The sequence below is a fragment of the Triticum dicoccoides genome, chromosome 6B (genome assembly GCF_002162155.2).
Source record: "Triticum dicoccoides isolate Atlit2015 ecotype Zavitan chromosome 6B, WEW_v2.0, whole genome shotgun sequence".
In the NCBI taxonomy this organism is placed as follows: domain Eukaryota; kingdom Viridiplantae; phylum Streptophyta; class Magnoliopsida; order Poales; family Poaceae; genus Triticum; species Triticum dicoccoides.
In genome coordinates, this window is record NC_041391.1 from 674,506,462 (window position 1) to 674,520,502 (window position 14,041).

General features: G+C 47.4%; 1 protein-coding gene across 1 annotated transcript; it reads left to right on the forward strand.

Moving 5' to 3' along the window:
- The first annotated feature begins 438 nt into the window (after positions 1-438).
- On the forward strand, positions 439-3,951 carry LOC119322040. The gene is made up of 2 exons (XM_037595546.1): positions 439-2,056; positions 2,206-3,951. The coding sequence occupies exons 1-2, from the start codon at positions 801-803 to the stop codon at positions 3,653-3,655; spliced, it is 2,706 nt and encodes a 901-aa protein (XP_037451443.1). The 5' UTR covers positions 439-800; the 3' UTR covers positions 3,656-3,951.
- The last annotated feature ends 10,090 nt before the right edge of the window (positions 3,952-14,041 follow it).

The following is a 14,041-nucleotide window of genomic DNA, read 5'->3' on the forward strand; positions in this document are numbered from 1 at the left end:
CCAGCTCATTTTTTTCCATGAAAAAACGATGAAACCTACGACAAGAGTCCGTTCATCCTTATGCATCTCTTATGTCTTTTAGCAGCCACTAGATTTTTTTTTTAGAGTAAAGCTTGCCATTTTGCCAAAAGTACACGCCGGCTGCCACGATTCCATAATTTGGTCCAAACCACCCTAGTCAAGCATGGAGAAAATATCTTCATCCGAATATGGCTAAGGACATCAAAGGAACTGTGCTAACACCTCCTGAATCAGTGAAAATTATGAGATCCTACTGGAAAAAAAATATCTCTAGTGAAATATGTCAAGAACGCTATTAAAAAAACATGCTAACACCTGCGGAAACAGCAGTAAAAAGCGCAGATAATTTCGCCAAGACCGAAAAAATTCTCTCCAACGAAAAACTACATAAAGACATCGAAGAAATGTGTGCTCCTCATGATGTTTTTCAAATTTTCGTACTAACAATGATGTTTACAAATGTTTATATCTTAAAAGCGAGAATTGCTTAGTTTATTTGACCGGAGAAGACTTGGTTGCTTCCATGACTCTTGTCCGGTTTTCACATGTGGGACTAGCTGTAACAAATAGAGAAGTACTGGCAGTCTGGCACTGTCAGACATTATTGAATATGCAGGGCACCTTGCCCCGGCGACGGCCCGCCAAGTCAACCCGTTCCACCTTCACGCAGCTCCCTCTTATCTCTCGTAGTCCCATTTGATCCCTGGATCACAGTAGCTGAGGAAACACACCTGCTGAGACTTGAGAGAGCGGAGTGGCCGGCGTCCCTGCAGCCGGCAATGGAGCCCGGCCACGTCCAGCAAGCATCTCCGCAGCTGGCAATGGAGCCCGGCCACGTCCAGCCTGGCCCCCCGCCGCCGGCAATGGATCTCGACGACGTCCAGCCTGGCCCCCCACCGCCGGCAATGGATCTCGACCACGTCCAGCCTGGGCCCCCGCAGCGATGGGAGTACAGCCTGCGGAAGTACCTCCTGCTGCTGGCCACCCTCGTGGTCACCGTCACGTACGCCGCGGGCTTCAACCCGCCGGGAGGCGTCTGGCAGGCCGCCCATGACGGCCAGCCCGCCGGCGACCCCATCATCCGCTACACCTACTACCACCGCTACCTCGCCTTCTTCTACTGCAACGCCACCGCCTTCGCCGCGTCGCTCGTGGTCATCGTCCTCATCCTCATCCTCGCCATCCAGCACGACAAGGACGAGAAGGATACCCTCTGGGTCGTCGTGCCCCTGCGGGTCTTCATGATGCTGGACCTCCTCAGCCTCATGGGCGCGTACGGCGCCGGCACCAGCCAGGACAAGCTCTCCACCATCTACTACGCGGTGATGGTGGCCGGCGTCTTACTCTGTGTCGCCGTTCTCAAGTTGGTGGACAAGTGCTACAAGAACTCCGGCCTCAGCCCCGTCGCCGCCGGCATGATGACCGTCCCCAACCACAGCAACGGCTCCGACACCGGCGGCGCGATGCCGACCGCCAATCTTGGCTCCGGTGCCAGCGGGATTGTCGCCTCCCACTCTGACCCCGAGGTGGAGGCCCAGGAGAAGAAAGCCGAAGAAAGGCTCTGCAAGGTCCTGATGCTTCTCGCGATTTTCGCGGTGAGCATCACCTACGTCGCCGGGCTGAACACCCCGGGTGGCTTCTGGGACAGCACCGGGGACAGCCACCACCTGGGCGACGCGATTCTGAAGGACCACCACAACATACGCCTGACGGTGTTCTTATTCTGCAACACCATGGCGTTCGTGGCGTCCCTGTTCATCACCATGCTCCTCATCATCGACGGCAAGAATCTCCACAAGAAGAAGGCTCGGTCTCGCATGCTCTACGGGTGCATCGTCGCCGCGCTGGTCGGGCTCGTTGGTGCCTACGCCGCAGGCAGCTGCAGGGAGACCGACACCACCGTCTACGTGCTCTCCCTGGTTGGCGCCGTTCTAGCATACATCCTCCTCCATCGCTTCTGCAGTTCAGCATCAAAATTATTTTGTTGTTGTTTCAGTCCAGCCCAACAACCTGATGAAAATGAGGATAATGTCAGGTACAGAGCGCTGCTTCTTTCTTTCTCTGAAACTGAACTCTGTTTCTCCTTTCTCTTCAACTGAACTCTGTTTCATCTTTCTCTGAAGCTGAACTCTGTTTCTTCATTCTCTGCAACTGAACTCTGTTTCTTCTTTCTCTAAAATGCAGTGCTAGAGAGGCTCTGGACAAGGCTCGCTCTCTTGTTCTACTGCTGGCCACTCTTGCCGCCGCCATAACCTATGCAGCGGGCTTGGACCCGCCGGGTGGCCTTTGGCAGGATAACAGCAACGGGCACATGGCCGGCGACCCGATTCTCCTCACAACAAACATTGCAAGGTACAGGGCCTTCTACTACTGCAACTCGGTTGCGTTTGTAGCCTCCTTGGTGGCCATCGTCCTGGTCCAGAAGGAGAAGCTGGTCAAGCACCACGCGTTGGAGGCGGCCATGATACTCGTCCTGTTTGGCCTCATCGGCGCGTATGCTGCTGGGAGCTGTCGGGACGTGAACAAATCCATTTACGCCATGGCTTTAGCAGGCGCTGTCCTGATCTATGTCGTGATCCATATTGTCTTCTTCACGCTGGACCACACGGACAAGAAAGACGATGCTAAAGAAGATCTGTTGCTGGCATTGCTGGAGAAGAGGCGCAAACGGTTGCTCCTCTTTGCAATCTTGGCAGCGACCATCACCTACCAAGCCGGCCTCACACCTCCCGGCGGCTTCCTTCTGCAGGACGACAAGCTCGGGCGGCATCACGCTGGTGACCCGGTCCTCTTGGACAACTACCCACGCCGCTACAATGCCTTCTTCTACTGCAACTCAATAAGCTTCATGTTGTCCATTGCCCTCATCATCCTCCTGGTGAACCCCAATCTGTACAGGCCAGCCATACGAAGCAATGCGCTATCTGTTTGTACAGCGGTGGGCTTGCTTTGTTTGATGGGAGCTTACGCCGCCGGAAGCACGCAACACCTCAAGACATCCATCTACATCTTTGTGTTGGCAGTCGTGGTCCTCCTCGTTGCAGCCGGACTGCTGCTACTATTTTTGCGGAAGAGACATGGCAACTCCAAAAAAAATCCGCCCTCAGCAGCCATTAAACAGAAGGATGAAAAGGGAGAAAGGAAGAAACATGCAAGGCGCAAGTACCTGATGCTGCTAGGCATCTTGGTGGCGAGCGTAGCCTACCAGGCTGGCCTGAAACCGCCTGGCGGAGCATGGCAGAGCAGCGACAGCGGGTACGAGGCAGGCAATCCGGTGATGCACGACAACAGGAGGCCCCGGTACCTCATCTTCTTCTACAGCAACTCCATCTCCTTTGTGGCTTCCATCGTTGTCATCATCATGTTGCTACCGCAATGGCTGCGAAAGGAGCAGCAAGGGGAATGGGAGAAATGGTCGCTGAGGGTGATGAACTGGACGATCAGACTGGATTTATTTGCTCTCCTAGGGGCCTATGCAGCCGGGTCCAACAGGGGGTGGAAGACGTCCATGTATGTCGTTGCGCTCATCATTGCCGTGCTGGGCTACTTTGTAATCCACATGAAGCTTTCAACATGTCTTGAACGTCGCCGTAAGAGGCGCGACGCCAAAGCAGCCATGGAAATCATAGTATGATTCATTATCAGTGTGCTTTGTGGTGCAGCTCCACTAACATGAGGGTAGTCCACAAACTAAACCAAAATTCGGGGCGCCTATTTCTCCCCGTCTCTAGATCTGTAATCAGCTTAGCCCTGTCCAATGTCTCTGCTCTAGCTAGCTCTCTCTGTTTTTAGATTCCTAGTATAGTTGATGTAATTGGATGAATAATCTGCATCCAAATGGAGCATGCTGACATTGTAGGTGAGTATGCATGGTAGGTGACGCTTTCCTGACCCTGTGTGCACTGCGTCTCATAAGAACCTGAACGGGAAGTGCATGAATGACAATTACATTTGTATTCCAGAAACTGAAGCATTTGTTGTTACTACTGAAACATACTGTGTCATTAGGTACAGTCTGAACTCTTGTGCAATTCCTAATAATAATTAGCAATCATTGATTGAGAGAAAACATACCTTGAATCCAGCTCCGGACCATCGGAGGCCAGCGCCGCAGTGTCCCCGGTGCGGCAATTCACCGAACACCTGCAGGGCGCCCGATCCCCGCAACTGATCTGGGCAGGGCGCGCGCTAGGCATTGGAGGCTGGCGCCAATTTGGTTGGAGAGGATTCCTCGAGCGTGGGTCGCCTCGATGGGAAGCAGCTGCTCGAGGTGCGAATGCAGGTCCTGCGTGAATCTTGCTGGTTTAGCCGAACCCAGCCGCGCTAGGTCGCTCCTTGCGCACGAGGGACGGCGGAAAGCGGAAGGCCAGGCGCCGTGCTGCCCTGGCCAGGCGCGGAAGGTCTTCGCCGACGATCGCCGGAGAAAAGGAGCGGCGCCTGGCTCCTGCTTCTGGCCCCCGCGCGGCTCTGTCTGGTTTCGACAAGCTGGACCGGTAGTTCATCTTTAACTATTTTTTTAAATCATCTTTAACTAATTAATCTCAACCGGAGCAACAAACCTTTTTATTAAAGGAAGGTAGCAACGGTCTCTCCATTGATTAACACGCACAAAAAAATATATAATGCATATTAACGAAAGTTGTAGAAATAATGTTCACAAATAGTATAATATTTTTTTGTGAATTGGATGTACACTCATTTCAGTCCGTATGTGCTACTCATTTCAGTCCATATGTTCACAAATAATTTCCTCAACAATGCTTATACCACTAGAAATTTCTCTCAAATATGATTTTTAAAACCCCTTTCCATGTATTAATATAATTAGAAGAGGGAGGCTGCCAATGCACAGTGTACTTTATCCAAGAATTACCGGACCTCAAGCCATCTGCCACCCTCTAAAAATATGATTTTGACATTATAATTTGTGCGATATATAACTAATATTTGTTGTGTTAAATTGAGGATCAAAGTTAACCTTAAAATATGTTTTGATCTTATAAACCCGAACAGAGTAGATCAAATAAGTGAACTGGAAGTACGAGCTTGATAACTATTGGGAAGGGGATGTGTATTTGAAAAATGAAGTAATGAAGAAATTAGATATGAGATGCTACTCATTTAAAATAAAGAGATGCTTCATTCAGTCGGAGTCCACAGTTTGGTCACTAACATGTATTAGTTGTGGAATTTGAGAGACACTTATGCTCGAAGTCATGACTGGAATCCTTGAAGCACGAGGCTAGAGATGTGATGGTGTTGGCTGAGCCGGAGAGTTTCGTCATTATATTAGACCTTGATCAACCATGTAACAAAATGTTTTAGATACATGTGGAGTCTTCATGGTTTATTCCTGCTCGTATGGTTTTATGGTTTGTTGCATGTTGAAAGGATCGATACGCTCGACTAGAGGGGGATGATGAATAGGGGACTACAAATTTTAAGCTTAGTTGCCAATTTTAAGGTTAAGCGAATAAGTAGGGTTCACTAGAAATGCAACCAGGTGGGCACAACCTATATGGCCAGCCAATTTAAAGAAAGGTATGCTAGGCAACAATCTAGATAGCAAGCCAACAAGCATACAAAGTAAAGTAAGGTGCGCGGAAGGATTAACCAGAAGCGAGACGACGACACAAATTTTATTCTGAAGTTCGATCTTTCTTGGGGAAGAGGTAATTTTCGTTGGAGCTGTGTTGGAGCCAAAGCTTGTCGAATGTCACAAAAGACTCACCATATTCTCCTCGGGTCACCCCCAACGGAGGAGCCTCGCATCACTCGAGGTTGATTTTGAAGACGACCACCACACCTTTACGTATGTCTCCGGAGCACACCATAACCAATAAAGCTTTTGGAGGAACCTCTGACCGTCTAGGAGTCCAAGCTCCAAGAGTTGGAATCAATCGTAGTCATTTTGATAAGTAAGAGAGTCAAACCCAACGAGAAGCAAAAGGAATTGATAAGCGATTTTCAACAAGGTATTCTTTGCAAGTGTTGTAAGAAAGTTTTGACTGATAGTTTGATAACAAGATAATTGGTAGCAAGTAGCAAGGCGCAACAAAGTGGCTCAATCCTTAATTGTGCTAAGGACAAGCCGATAATATTTCTTATAGTGATTAAAACGTTGTCGAGGACACACGAGAATGTTGTCGAGTTACTTTCATCGCGATTCATTAACGTAAAATTCATTGTTTTAATAAGTGTTATGTGTGTGGACCGGAGCTAAGGTACTTTTCATACATGAACAAACACCTACTTATGATTATATCCTCCATGCAAGCATCCGCAAATACAAAAAAAAAGTAATTAAGATAAATCTAACAATAGCATTAAATGTATGGATCCAAAGCAGCCTCTCACTGAACAATTCATAAACAGGGGTTTAGGTTTCAGTCACTCCCGCAACCCATCATCTATATACTAATTTCACAATGTCTTTAGGCCCAAAGATGGTAAAGTGTCATGTAGTCAACATTCACACAACACCACTAGAGGAAGAACAACACAACATAATAATATCAAAATATTGTACGATGATCAACTTTACATGATTACTTATAATAAGACTTCTCACCAGTGGCAGAGCTAGCAAATTGTCGAAGCCTGGGCACAACCAAGCTTAAAGTTACTTTGGTCCATCAACACCAGAAGTATCATATATTTAGATAAACATCATGTGTAATATGGACACTAATATTTCATACATCATATAAATAAATTAAAACATGAGATAAAATTTACCAAATAAAATTCCAATCTCCTAAGTTCATCCTTGTGCACAGATGAGAATCTACAAGGTACAACACATTATCAAATAATTAAATTTCCATTGAATTGAAGTGCAAAAAAGAAACACATAATCTACATGATACAACATATTGCCAAATTATACAATTTTCATTGAATTGAAGTGCCGACGGTGACGAATACGAGCACCATCTGCCGGAGCCGAAGTGGAATTTACACAAGGGGTTGCCGCTTTGACCTTCGTGCTTCGGCTTCCGATCCCGATTGTCGCTTGCTGGAGTCGTAGCCTCATTAGGCCCAGGCGTGCATCATCTCTTCCGGTCTTGCCGACCGCTAGGGCTTCGTCAGTCCACACCGCCGGTCGCCGCCTTCAACCGCCAGAGTTGCTAGGGCACGTCTTGCGGCGCGACGCACAGACGAATAGGCGCTCAAGGTAGCCGCCCATGCAAGGCGAGCGATGCAGCCACCAGCCTCCTGATCGATAGCACGATCTGATTACCTATTATTAAGGCCCATGTAAGGAAATTAATGGATGGGCCTTTAACGTAAGTAAGCCCAAGAGGCAAAAACAACGCCCAAAGTAGCCCAATTCGTGAACCAGATGTATTTTTTAGTGTATATTGTACGTATTCAATTGTGACTCCGGCGCTTGAAAAATTGGCAGCGCTTGAGCCCGGCAGCGTGCCCAGGGTGACCGGACGGTAGAATCGCCCCTGCTTCTCACATGTCCTAAAGAACAAAATAGAACTACTCACAACTCATGACACTGAACATGTTCAGTGGGTATAAAATGAGTTTAACAATCTAAACATATGGATCTTCCACCAAGTAAATCAACTAGCATCAACTACAAGATATAATTAACACTACTAGCAACCCCATGTACCAATCTGAGGTTTGATACAAAGATTGAAGACAAGGGATGGACTAGGATTTATCGATGAGATGGTGCTGGTGAAGATGTTAATGAAGATGATGTCTCCCACGATGGAAGGAGCATTGGTGATGATGATGGCTTCGATTTCCCCCTCTCAGAGGGAAGTTTTCTCGGCAGAATCTGTCGGAGAGCAAAAGTGCTCCTGCCCTGGTTCTGCCTCGAGACGGTAGTGGCTGCTCCTGAAAGTCTTCTCTTATTTTATTTTTTCTAGGGAAAAAGGCTTCATATAAGGGAAGATCAGCAGTGGGTCTTTGTGGGCCCCACAAACCTGGGTGGCACGGCTTGGGCGGTGACGCCCCCAGTTCTTGTGGGACCACCGAGGCTCTTTCTTTTCAGTATTTTTCATATATTCCAAAATAAATATCCGTAAATTTTCACTTCAATTTGAGCACTGGAGAATTGATATCTCTGCAGTAGCTTTTCCAGGTTAGAATTTGAATTACCGACAATCCCTCTCTTTTGGTGTATCTTGCATTTTAAGAGAGAAAACATTAGAAATGCATCATATTATGAACTTCATAACAAGTAAGAGAGAAAAATCATTTTACGAATTATCTTGCAAGGTAATTCGTAACAAGAGTGCAGCAAGGTGGCCCAATCCTTTTTATAAAAAAGGACAAGTTGAAATTATTTCTTATAATGAGCAAAGCGTTCTCAAGGACATATGGGAATTCTCGTCTAGTCACATTCATCATGTTTAGTTGATTCACGTTCACTACTTTGATAATTTGATATGTGAATGGACCGGTGCTAAGGTGTTGGTTTTACTTGAACAAGCAAGTCACTTATGATTACCCCCTCTCGCAAGCATCCGCAACTATGAAAGAAAAATTAAGATAAATCTAAGAATAGCATGAAACATATGGATCCAAATCAGCCCCTTACGAAATAACACATAAATTAGGGTTTAAACTTCTATCACTATCGCGACCCATCATCTACTTATTAGTCCCCCAATGCCTTTCCGTAGGCCCAAACATGGTGAAATGTCATGTAGTCGACATTCACACGACACCACTAGAGGAAGAGCAACATACATATCACACAAATATTAAACGAATACTAACTTCATATGATTATTTATAACAAGACTTCTCCCATGTCCTCAAGAACAAACAGAACTACGCACAAGTCATATTCATATTTAAGATCAGGGGAGTATTGTATATGATTAAGGATCTGAACATATAATCTTCCACCAAATAAAACAACTAGCATCAATTACAAGATGTAATCAACACTACTAACAACTCACATGTACCAACCTGAGGTTTTGAGACAAATATTGAATACAAGAGATGAACTAGGGTTTGAGATGAGACGGTGCTGGTGAAGATGTTGATGAAGATTGGTCCTTCCGTGATGAGAGGAACATTAGTGATGTCGATGGCTTTGATTCCCCCTCCCGAAGGGAAGTATCCCGGCGGAGCGCCGGAGAGGAAAAGTTCTCCTGCCCAGGTTCCGCCTCAAGACGGCGGCGCTTCATCCCAAAATTCTTCCTCTTATTTTTTTCTAGGGCAAAAGGCTTCATATAGCAGAATGAGGGCACATGTGGGCCCCTCCAGTAGTTCTTCGTTCCAGTATTTTTTATATATTCAATAAAAAATCTTCGTAAAGTTCTAGGTCATTTGGTGCTCCGTAGAATAGCTATCTCTGTTGTAGCTCTTTTAGGTGAAGACTTCCAGCTGCCAGCAATCTCCCTCTTCATATAGATCTTGCAAATTAAAAGAGAAAAGACTTCAGAATTGCTGTAACGCCCCGTGACCGACCCTTCAGATGCCTTCCATGTTTTGCGTGGCCGCCGTGTGTTTCATTTGTATGTTGCATTTCATCATAGCATCATCTTTATTGCATTGGCATTGTTTTCTTAAAACTTGCATCCGCTCGTAGTTGCCGCTCCTCGTTTCTCTTTGTTGCGTTCGTTGACCGTTCCGAGACCAATCATGTTTTCGTTTCCCTCTTGTCAAACCACCTAACCTCTCTGCGCAACCACCGACCCCCCTCTTGCGCGCGTCCGAAAACTGCTCACCGATGAGTCTGGATCATCCCCTAACATCTATAAAACATCTTCGTTTTTTCTTATTTGGACTCGCTAGCCTATTTTTTCGTCCGCCCAATTTCGATCGAAGGGACGAATTTGCCCCTAACCAAAAATCCAGTGCTACAAATATCTGTCCAACCCTAATTTTTAGGAGATCTGTCCCATCCTCCTCGTCACCGCCGCCACTCCTCTTCCACATCGGGATCACACCTGCCCAAACCGCCGCCGCCATCTTCCCCTTGTTTTCAGCGCCACCCAATCAGCACCTGCACCCTCCTCCCTCTTCGAGCCCAAGGCCATGCCTCCTCTTCTCGATCTCCACCGCAAGCCGCAGCCGCGCCTCCCGCTCCCTCCTAGATCCAGATCGAGAGGGGTTCGGTCCCCAGCCTCCCCGTCCTCCTTACCTCGTCGCTGGTGAGCGTCGTCGTCGGACCAAGCCGGCCAGGCCAGTACCCCGTCGTCCCGCTGCCTTCCTTCTCCTTCCCACGAGCTCCCTCCCGTCTCTCAGATCTCCCTCACCTCTGCAGGAGCTCGTCAACCGCGCCCCTGCTTCGCCTCGAAGACTTGCAGCTTCGTCCCGCTCCTCTGCTTAGACAACCAGGCGCCCGAGGCCACGCGCCCCTCCCCTCGCGCAACTCCTTGTCGCCGTCCAGAGCCTCCTCGCGTCGTCGCCATCCGGCAAGTAATCGGACTAGAACCCCTCGCCCGCCGGCCACCTCTCCGACCAGGAGCTTTCGCTGATGCCATGGCTCCTGGACCTCAAGTCTCTCTCCCGCGCCAAGTTCCTGCCACGCGTTCGTCTTCATCAGGCGCTCGAGGCAGGAGTCGGGAGACAAGCAGCTCGTTCCCTCCTCTGCCTCGCTCGCCCCAGCAACTGTCGTGCCTGGCCCATGTTCGCCTCCATGCCGTCTCCGCTGCCTCTGCCTCGCCGGAGTTCCTCCGCCTCGCCTGTTGCCGACCTCTGCTTCCTCTGCATCGACTTGCAGCTCGCCAGAACCGCTCGCCTGTGCCCGTTGACCACGTCGTTCCCTCCAGAACCGGCCCTGCCTGCGTCCAGCCTCCTGCTCCACCGACCGGGCCAAAGTCCATGGTGAGCACTCCAGCAGCCAGCAGTTTCGGCCCGAGTCACATTTTTTTTCGCGGAACGTTTTTCTAATTAACCAGTGCACTGCATAATTACAGATTGGACCCTAAACTTCATGCATACAATAACTCATGAACCGTGCATCATAGTAAAATGTATTATATATGAAAAATGCTTAGTTTTTCATCTAGTTTCATAATATGCTGCTTTCATCCATGTTTAAAATGTTTAACTTGTTGTTTGCATTAAATTGTTTAAATAACATGTTAAAATGATTTATTTCATAATTAAATAACTGTAGCTCGGTTTGTAATAAACTTTATATGTAAATGGGGTGGAAAAATGCATAGATTAACTTGGTGCACTTTATTTTCCTGTTTAACAACAATAAAATATGGTTTAGGGCAGAACAGTACCAAATCCAAAATATGCACATGGGGATTTTCTGGAATTGTTGTTTGTTGTTTTCGGCCTCATTTAAACTTGCCTAAATAGTTAGTTCAATTATGTCTCACCTCTTGCCATGTTTAACAATATTTAATATTGTTGGGTAGCTTAAACGAGAGAGAACTAAATAATTGAAAGTGGTGTTTCGTCAATATGCAACTCGTTGCATATTGAAGCTCCACTGAACTTGTAGTATTGTTTGTTACACTTTGCCATGCCATGCCTCATTAAACCGGACATGCATCATACTTGGTTGTGCATCGTGCCATGTTTATGTGATGGTTGTTTACCATGTTGTTTGCTTCTTTCCGGTTTGCTTCTCTCGTTAGCTTCGGTTTCGTTCCGGAGTTGTGAGGATTCGTTCGACTATGTCCGTTTGTCCTCTTCATGGGCTCGTTCTTCTTCCGTGCGGGATCTCAGGCAAGATGACCATAACCCTCGATATCACTTCTATCTTTGCTTGCTAGTTGCTTTGTTCTATCGCTATGATGCGCTACCTATCACTTATTTACCATGCCTCCCATATTGCCATGTTAAGCCTCTAACCCACCTTTCCTAGCAAACTGTTGTTTGGCTAAGTTACCGCTTTGCTCAGCCCCTCTTATAGCGTTGTTAGTTGCAGGTGAAGTTGAAGATTGCTCCATGTTGGAACATGTTTATGTTGGGATATCACAATATCTCTTATTTTAATTAATGCATCTATATATGTGGTAAAGGGTGGAAGGCTCGGCCTTTTGCCTGGTGTTTTGTTCCACTCTTGCCGCCTTAGTTTCCGTCATATCGGTGTTATGTTCCTTGATTTTGCGTTCCTCACGCGGTTGGGTTTATGGGAACCCCTTGACAGTTCGCTTTGAATAAAACTCCTCCAGCAAGGCCCAACCTTGGTTTTAACATTTGCCACCTAAGCCTTTTTCCCTTGGGTTCTGCAGACTCGAGGTTCATCTTTATTTTAACCCCCCCCCCCCAGGCCAGTGCTCCTCTGAGTGTTGGTCCAAACTAGAGCCCTTTGCAGCACCACCTCGTGGAAATTTGAGGGCTGGTTTTAGTTGAACGGATTGCTCATCCGGTGTGCCCCGAGAACAAGATATGTGCAGCTCCTATCGGGATTTGTCGGCACATTCGGGTGGTCTTGCTGGTCTTGTTTTACCATTGTCAAAATATCTTGTAACCGGGATTCCAAGTCTGATCGGGTCTTCCCGGTAGAAGGAATATCCTTCGTTGATCGTGAGAGCTTGTGATGGGTTAAGTTGGGACACCCCCACAGGGTATAAACTTTCGAAAGTCGTGCCCGCGGTTATGTGGCAGATGGGAATTTGTTAATATCCGGTTGTAGAGAACTTGACGCTTGACTTAATTAAAATGCATCAACCGCGTGTGTAGCCGTGATGGTCTCTTCTCGGCGGAGTCCGGGAAGTGAACACGGTCTTGGTGTTATGATTGTGCGTAAGCAGTTTCAGGATCACTTCTTGATCACTTCTAGCTTCTCGACCGTTCCGTTGCTTCTCTTCTCGCTCTTATTTGCGTATGTTAGCCACCATATTTGCTTAGTGCTTGCTGCAACTCCACCTCATTACCACTTCCTACCCATAAGCTTAAATAGTCTTGATCTCGCGGGTTTTGAGATTGCTGAGTCCTCGTGACTCACCAGATACTATCACAACAGTTGCAGGTGCCGATGATACCAGTGCAGGTGTTGCAACCGAGCTCAGATGGGAGCTCAACGAAGATCTTGGTCGTTGCTATGTTTCGTTTCATGTTGATCAGTAGTGGAGCCCGGTTGGGACGATCGGTGATCTAGCAGTTGGGTTATCTTCTTTTCTTTTGGCTTCGTTCGTAGTCGGACTATGTGTGTACTCTGAATGATGTATGAATTATATGTTCATTGTGTGAAGTGGCGATTGTAAGCCAACTCTTTATCCCATTTTTGTTCATTACATGGGATTGTGTGAAGACGACCTTTCTTGCAACAAAACCACCATGCGGTTATGCCTCTAAGTCGTGCTTCGACACATGGGAGATATAGCCTCATCGTGGGTGTTACAATTACATCATAAAGTGAAATAATGACCAAAATTATTATAAATAATAGTAGAAAAACATGATGAAAAAATGGACGTATCAGATACACGGCGACGTGTTCGTGTGCGAACACCGCCTATGACGTCCTTTCGCGTTGTCTCTCAAATACCATCAGCTTATGGCCCTGTAGAATGTAGGTGCCTCGGTCGGTCCTTCAGAAAAAAACCGGTTTTATTTCTAAGTTTGATTTGCATCGGTGCTTACAAAGGAGGCGGTAGCAAAGGTTGGCTTCCGATGCCAGCAGATGCTTGCGTGAATTGTGTGAAATAACTGCTCTTTCTTTGTACTTTCGGTGTCACCTAAGCAGTGGCGGAGGCACAAGGGGGCTCAGCCAGGACCCGGGCCCTCCCCAACATCCTAATTTCTTTGATAATATGCATATGAACAGTGACATATTTTTACTGTTACCTGCAGCCGGCCCTCCCCAACGTCCAATTATATGCATTCCTGCCTCCTCCACTGAACCTAAGCATCTGTACGAAGCACTTGCATTGTGGAGCAAAGAAAATTTTGAAGACATGACGGAGATCTCTCTTGGTAGCACCGATGGACAAGCCCCCAACGTTGTACAAGGCCGAATGTTGTGACCGATGCGCACGTCGCCTCAGCTCATGAGTGCCTGCCTATGCTACTCTCCTCGACCCTGCTGCATGCAATGGCCGTGCCTCGGTCCTCTTCACACCCTAGT